Below are 7,723 nucleotides of genomic sequence, written 5' to 3' on the forward strand. Positions count from 1 at the left end.
GAACCACACAACATCCAGACGCACCGAACAAGTTTCTGACACGTACCATCTTTAAACATTTCTCCAGTCAGTAATATTCCTTGGGCCCCACCCCTTCATCTGAGCCGGCTCACGAAGCCGAGCCGGAGGGAAGCGCGGGGGGAAAGAGAAAGAGAGAATAAAACTTGCATCGCTCCCGTGATCCGAATCGCGTCTCCTCGCTGCCAAAGTTACCAAATGACCAACTATTCCTTTACTCCAAAAAAAAAAAAGCACAACCCCACAAAAACAGAAAAAATAATAGCGACGTGTCTGCCGTATTATTATAGTTATAGTATTAATTATTATATAATAATTTATGAGTTCCAATAAATCTAAGAAAAATAAAGACGACCCCACGTCGCACCCACATGACACACCCCGCTCTCTCTCTCTCTCACCCCTTTTCCTTCTTCTGTCTTCATACAGAGTGCTTCAGTTTATTTTGTTTTTTTTAAAACAGAAGACTTTGAAATCCACAATCATCACCGTCTTTTTAGCCCTTTGCCGCCTCCCCTCTCTTTCTCTCTCTCTCTTCCATGCGTCTCTTGCTCTGCTCTTTCTCTCTCTGAATGTGAGGATGGGAGAAGAAGAGGAGGGAGATCGATTCTCGGCTCTGTGGATGTCTCCTTGGAGGTTTTTTTCGAATGCGGGTTCTTGGACTCGGTAGTCTTCTTGTTCTGTCGTTAGTGCTGAAATCTCTTTTCTCCAAGGGATCTAGAGATACAGGTACTTCTCTTTCTCTTGATCTCTCTGTTCTAACTGTTTTTGCCGTTCTCGAGTTCCTTTTTCTCTTTTGTTTTGGTATAATGTGAGTGGATTTGCGGTCTGTTTCGATGTTCATGCTGGATTTTTTGCTTTTTTCCTTTTCATTTTAAAGTTATTTTTCGTGATAATGTCAGTGGATTTGGTGGTGCTTCGATTGTGAGATTTGGCGTTGGATAATCCATGTGGAGAATTCTTCGAGGATTCGATGGATTTCAAGTTTGGCGCTAAATTAGAACTACATTTCCAAAAAAATGCTTTTTGACTGTGATTTCCCCTCTTTTAGGACAGTTGGTGTCTTTCGAGATAATTATTGGCAACTTTTTGGACATTTTGTTAATTTTTTTGTTGTAACTAAATTTGTTGTTTTGTTTTAAGAATAATCCGTTAGAAAAAATATTCATATAAATATTGCAGTTATAATTTATGATCACTAGGTGTAACTTTTGCCTTTTCAGTTCCAGCAATATCTCGGCAACCTTTTTGACTTTTTTTTAAAAAAAAAATAAAAATTACAGTTTTATTCGAAGCGGCAAATATTCACAGTATCATACACCAATCTTTCGTCTATTTATAATTATTTCAAGCTAACATCTATGTTTCTTTTTTTTTTTTCCCTCAAAAAGCTCTCAGCGATGTTCGCTTTTGATCTGCATTTCACCTTGTTGAAATAAATACCCACATCTCGCTTAGTGGTAAATTCATGGAATTTCCTTTTTATATTTTTCTAAAGAAGTACTATTAATTTCTTTAAAAGTTTTAGGGGAGCCAATTTTATCGGAAAAGCAGTGGGCGAGCCAAAGGTCCCAGAATGGATCAGTATGAGGTTTTGGAGCAGATAGGGAAAGGAGCATTCGGGTCAGCTCTTCTAGTGAGGCATAAGGTTGAGAAAAAGAGGTGAGGAAGCCAGCAGCCAAGCTCCATCTTTTCTTGTCTATTTCCTTTATTTTCTTATCCTATCTTTACATCTTCGTTAACTACTGTTTCAAACCCTCTCACTCTTTCTCATTATTTGTCAAAGGTATGTCTTGAAGAAGATCCGGCTTGCCCGCCAGACCGATAGGTGCCGCAGGTCTGCTCACCTAGAAGTAAGCATCTTTGCTTGGTCTACAATATGATTTATTGATTTAACATCTCATAATCCGATATCACTATTATCTCAATGCCCTTTTGGGTTGACTAATTGAAGTTCTTGCCTGAGTTTGTTTTCTGCCCCTTGTCATTTTTCTGTTGTTCACCTTAGTACTTTTTTTTTTTAACTGAAGTCGTGCTTTCCTCAAATTCAGAGGAAAAAATCTTTTTTATTTTTCAAGACCAAAATATTGGCCAGGAAATTTGGTTATAAACTTGATGCAAAATGCTCACGATAACTTGTTGCTATCTCAGGCATGGATATCATGATTTTGAAAAAGAATGCTGTCATATTGATCTGTCATCAGAAAGTTGGTTACCATATATAGCTCCAATGTCATTCATTACCCCACTTTTTTTTTCTCCTTTCAATGGTTATCCTGCAATTTCATGGGAGAGCATGTTTATTTATTTATGTAGTTGATGTATTGGAGATGCATATTGAAATGCCAACTTGATGTAAAAATCCTGTATTTATTATGCTTTCAACTTAATTCCTCATCTTCTCTGCTAGTGCAGATGGAGCTTATTTCTAAAGTTCGGAACCCATTTATTGTAGAGTACAAAGATTCCTGGGTCGAGAAGGTTAGCAAAGCCCTTCCTTCCATAAGATCAGCTGATTAGAATTTTAGTTTCCATTTATGGCTTATCTCATATGTTCCTACATCAATGATGATCATTAGTGAGGTGCAGCTCCTAAAACTCTATTTACTTGCTCCCAGGGATGTTATGTGTGCATCATCATAGGTTACTGTGAGGGAGGGGACATGTAAGTTTCTTGCCAAGGTGAAATCAAATTGAAGATCCTTTTTTGGTGAAATTGCAAACCTTTCTCTGAATTTGTCAACATCTACGTTCATTGTACAGGGCAGAAGCGATAAAGAAGGCGAATGGAAGACATTTCCCTGAAGAGGTTTTTTTTTCTTCAGTTCAATCCCATTATATCTTTCTGACTGTGTGAGTTCTGCTTCAAATTAGCTTTTCAATCTCTCTACATTTTTGAGTTATTTTCAAATTTGTATGCAGAAGCTTTGCAAGTGGCTTGTGCAGCTCCTTATGGCACTTGATTACTTGCATGTGAACCATATTCTTCATCGTGATGTAAAGGTCAGGGACAATTCCATGTTACCATGCGTGGCCTTTTGTGAAGAACTTTGAAATTGCTGTTTACTCATAGTGCTGCTTATTGTTCCAGTGTTCAAATATTTTTCTTACAAAAGATCAAAACATACGGCTTGGTAAGTCATTTTTGTTTATGTTGGAGCAGTGTTGCATCTGTGCTTATTTGCATATTTACAATGATAATCTTAATTATTGGAATTTTAATATTCTGAAATTGTGTATATTGCAGGTGACTTTGGGCTTGCTAAAATGTTAACCTCGGATGATCTAGCTTGCTCAGTGAGTTATTAATTTGGCTAGCTTGACATTCCATATGAGATATATCTGGTTGCCTTGTTAGTGATAATTATTTGCTCCTAATGCAGGTTGTGGGAACTCCAAGCTACATGTGCCCAGAACTTCTTGCTGATATACCTTATGGTTCTAAATCTGATATCTGGTCTCTAGGTGAATTGTTTATTGTTTTCTTACACATTGCTGATCATTAAACATTCTCAGGTCTTTAGACTCCATAAATAATTTCTCAATTTATCCAGGGTGCTGTATCTATGAGATGACTGCTCTGAAGCCTGCATTCAAAGCTTTTGTAAGTTGCGGCAGCACCTATGTTCCATTTGCAAATACAATTGTTTTCTATTACAGGCACTTCCTACAAAGACAGTGCCAGATGCCTGTGTTCTGCTGCAGATACTATCTTGAATCACATGCTGGCTTGTGTATTTGTGATTGCTCGTAATTTATCCTGGATAGCAATTTCATGTCTCAGATGGTGCTTTTGCATTCTATGTGTAATATAATAATTAGTGGTATACAGTTTGTGCAGATTATATTTTTTCCTTCATGGATCAAATTCTTGTAACCTTGCGAATGCTAGGACTTGCAAGCACACAGTAATCCCCATCCTTCCTGTTTGGCAAAAGAACTAAGTGTTCCCTATTTGCTGACTGTATAATTATTGATGTTGATATTTGGTTTATTACTCTGAGTTTTGCATCAAGCTTTGATCATAGTTGTATTTTCGCATGAACTGGCTGATCTGTCATTAACTTTTGAGAAAAGCAGATTGTGCTTTTTGTTTCGAATGTCCGAAAGTGATTAAGTTGAAATGCTAATCTTAGTCCCTTCTGTTTTGCATTCAACAATGGATGTGTTATTTATTTGTTTGTTTCTGCCTTTGAGCAGGATATGCAAGCTCTGATAAACAAAATTAACAAGTCCATGGTGGCCCCTCTACCGAGTACATACTCTGGTGCATTGTAAGCCTGAGTCTTTTTCTGTTTCTAACTTGTCAACTCATTACAGCTTTGCTGGTTCTATAGGAAGACATATCTTTTTGATTGTTATTGGTACTCTGTGCAGTAGGGGACTTATCAAGAGCATGCTGCGTAAGAGCCCAGAACACAGGCCAAATGTACGTACTCACTCAGGGATTATATACTACTGCTGTATAAGCTTGCACGTGCACCTACATATCTATATAAGTGCAATAATGTTTATGTCCATATTTTTCCTCAAATAATTTAGTCTTGTGATTATGATCCTATCACCAGGCTGCAGAACTGCTCAGGCACCCACACCTTCAGCCTTATGTGCTCCAAGTCCATTTAAAGACTAGCCTTACTAGCAATATGCTTCCTCTTGAACAACCTGCAAAGAATCATCATAAGAAAATTAGTTTTCCTGATGAGAAAGATGATTCTGTTTGCAAGGACAAGGAGAAAAGGCAATCTTTTGGCAACGAGAGGATCTTCAAACTGAACAAACCTGCAGCCGAACGGAACTCTATTAGTTCGACTCAAAGCATTAATGACTATCCAAATTATCTGAACCAAAGGATAAAAGAACTCTCTGATGGCAGCAATCAAGTTGGAGAGATTGGTGTTGATAAAGCAATCAATACAAAGCTGCCCAACACCATGAAGACCCCTAGATATACTCCAGCCAAAACCTTCACAACTCCGAGGAAGCGAATGGAGCCATCAAAAGCATTGCATGCTGGACCAAATCTTGATGTTGTAAGCATACTCATATGCTAATATAATTGATGATATGAATCTATATGAATGAAAAATGAATACTCATCATACATGTTTTTTTGAATTCCTTCATAGAAGGTAATGATTAATGAAGAAACGAATAAAGTCAATTACACTCTATTAGATGTGCTGGTGTAGTAGGCACACTGTTTTCATCGATAATCATCTTTCTTCATACCCTCATCTGTACTTTATGTTGATATGGAGCATGGGCATGTTATATGACTAAGAAGCTATGGTAATAATCTCTTTTTTTCCTTGTGGCAACTATAGGAATAGTGCTTTGTCTTTTGAATTTTCTATAAGATAGAAACTGCGATAAATGCGCACTCTCCTGCTATGTAAGGTTACTTCACCTAACATCTGATTATTTGTGTTTATTATGATATTACAAATTATACTTTTTTAGCCTGTCTAAAGTTTTTTCCACTTGAAAATCCATGGATTTTATGCACCAGCATGTTGTATACCCAATTTTATAAAATATATCGTATACATTAATTTGCATCACTGTGTTCTAAAGCACATGCACCTTATGCCTTCTCAATTTTTTGTTTTGCTTCAATGCAGCTCAAACCATTACAAACTCCAGCAGATAGAACATCTCGACCTTCTAGAAGAGCATCTCTGCCTTTGCCTACATTTGAAACTCCCCATCGACGCAATGTCAGCATTCTCCACCGCATGGATTCTCCTGATGTTTCTGTCAATGCGCCTAGAATAGATAGAATTGCTGAGTTCCCATTAGCCTCCTCTGAAGATCCCCTGTTCTCCATCCGTAAACTGTCACCAGTTCAAGGATCCTCTTCTGCTAGCCCTCATTATGGTGACCGCTCCATCACAAAGGATAAATGCACTGTCCAAATCTTCCGGCCAGAAGCAGACAATGGAAGCTATTCATCAGACCGAAATCCAACAGCTGTGGATGCTTCAAGCCGGGGATCATCAGAATCAAGGCAGCGGAGATTCGACACCTCATCATACCAGCAGCGGGCAGAGGCCTTAGAAGGATTACTTGAGTTCAGCGCACAGTTGTTGCAGCAGGAAAGATTTGAAGAGTTGGCGGTGCTCTTGAAGCCATTTGGTCCTGAAAAGGTCTCTCCGCGAGAGACAGCTATATGGCTGGCAAAGAGCTTCAAAGAAACCGCTCTATAATACAAGGACTTTGGCCCGCTGCCTGCTGCTTAAAAACCAAAGTGAAGTGCTTGCATACCACATTGTTTAACAGTAGGTATCTCTGGACCTTTTCATCAGTTTTGTGATGTGAAGTAGCTGGATAGGCTGACAATGTTGCATGGAGTTGGTTGTAGATTTTCTTGATTTCCTTGTTCTAGTCTCATCTCCATCTTTTCTTGTGTACAAAGATCTCCAATTTCTTTTGGGTTTTAGAGAATATACCGGTGCAGATGCTGTGGAAGATTATCAGACCTAATTACAAAATCTTTTTTTTAGCTGCACCGAAACCTAGTGAGCTGTTAATTGACAAATTTTGGTCAGTATCATGACGCCAGGCTTCAACCATGTTGGTTATGTGTGCCCATCTGCATTAGCAACCTTGTCAACGTGAGAAAGAAACAGAATTGTTCCGACTCATAGTTTTTCTATGAATTTTCAAAACAGATGGGAGCATCCTTTTGAATTCGTGCTTGGAAAGTGATGGGAACATGTCAGAAAGGTCAACATCTCAGGATTTTTAAGTCTGAAGTCTGAGGTCATATCTTGTCCATGTTTGAAAATTGATGAATTCTTTGTTTCTGTGGCGGTAATATGGAGGATGCTAGTTTCTGGGTCTGGAGCCTGGAGTGTTACTGGTATCTTGATTCGATAGGGTTGCAACTAAATTTTGTAACATAGGATTTGGTTCATGTGAACACATAGAATATCATCTGAAACAAGTCATTGCTGTATTTGGTGGAACCACATCGTCTTTTTTCCTTCTGTTGCTGTTTCCACTAGTTGCATGATTATAATGTAGTCACTAATACTTCCCAGATTTATGTCACAGTGGTCTACGATGCTAAATAAGAAGCCGATGTGAAAGTTTTGATTTTGTGAATATCATACATTGATGAAAAGCCGCCGCCGAACGGGTTTACCATTTGCTAATTACTTATGCTGTGTCATTTACTACGCTAAAGCGAAAAAACTCTCTCAAGACAACAGTAGAATAAAGAGGAGCGAAATTCTGTGCACTGTACGGTGTAAAAAATCTGTTATGGATGTGGAGTGTATCATTGTATCTGATTGTTTCAACGTGCATTTGATATTTACAGATTAATTTTTTCATTTAAAAATTTTATATGATAAAAATATTTATTTTTAAAAAAAATTATAATATTTTATGTCTATATTATGATATCCTACGTTCATAATATGTGCAGAATGTCATATTTTTTTTTAAAAAATAAAAATATTTTTGTTATTTAAAAATTTTAAACGAAAAAATCGATCTGTAAGTATTAAATGCACGTTGAAAAATGATTGGATAAAAATATTCTTCTCATATTATGATATCTTAAGTTATGTTATAACATCCTAAATTATATTATGCTACAGAATATCATAATTTTTTTAAAAAGACGATTAGTTTTATCATATAAAATTTTTAAATTAAAAAAATCAATCTATATGCATTAAATGCATGTTGAAAA

The 7,723-nt window shown here is 37.2% G+C and overlaps 1 protein-coding gene across 3 annotated transcripts; it reads left to right on the forward strand.

The window, feature by feature from the left end:
• The first annotated feature begins 463 nt into the window (after positions 1–463).
• On the forward strand, positions 464–7,104 carry LOC105057452 (serine/threonine-protein kinase Nek2). 3 transcript variants are annotated; one of them, XM_010940077.4, is made up of 15 exons: positions 464–747; positions 1,541–1,680; positions 1,805–1,871; positions 2,434–2,499; positions 2,637–2,683; positions 2,782–2,827; positions 2,941–3,021; positions 3,110–3,152; positions 3,266–3,315; positions 3,402–3,483; positions 3,573–3,622; positions 4,219–4,292; positions 4,396–4,447; positions 4,587–5,051; positions 5,643–7,104. In XM_010940077.4, exons 2-15 carry the CDS (start codon positions 1,595–1,597, stop codon positions 6,225–6,227), a joined length of 1,794 nt encoding a protein of 597 aa, XP_010938379.1. In that variant the 5' UTR covers positions 464–747; positions 1,541–1,594; the 3' UTR covers positions 6,228–7,104. The 3 variants fall into 3 exon arrangements, with proteins under 3 accessions (XP_010938379.1, XP_010938409.1, XP_073108063.1); XM_010940107.4 differs by having other exon boundaries at positions 1,547–1,680; XM_073251962.1 differs by lacking the exon at positions 464–747 and adding an exon at positions 1,460–1,478 and having other exon boundaries at positions 1,547–1,680.
• The last annotated feature ends 619 nt before the right edge of the window (positions 7,105–7,723 follow it).

The sequence above is a fragment of the Elaeis guineensis genome, chromosome 2 (assembly GCF_000442705.2).
Source record: "Elaeis guineensis isolate ETL-2024a chromosome 2, EG11, whole genome shotgun sequence".
NCBI lineage: Eukaryota > Viridiplantae > Streptophyta > Magnoliopsida > Arecales > Arecaceae > Elaeis > Elaeis guineensis.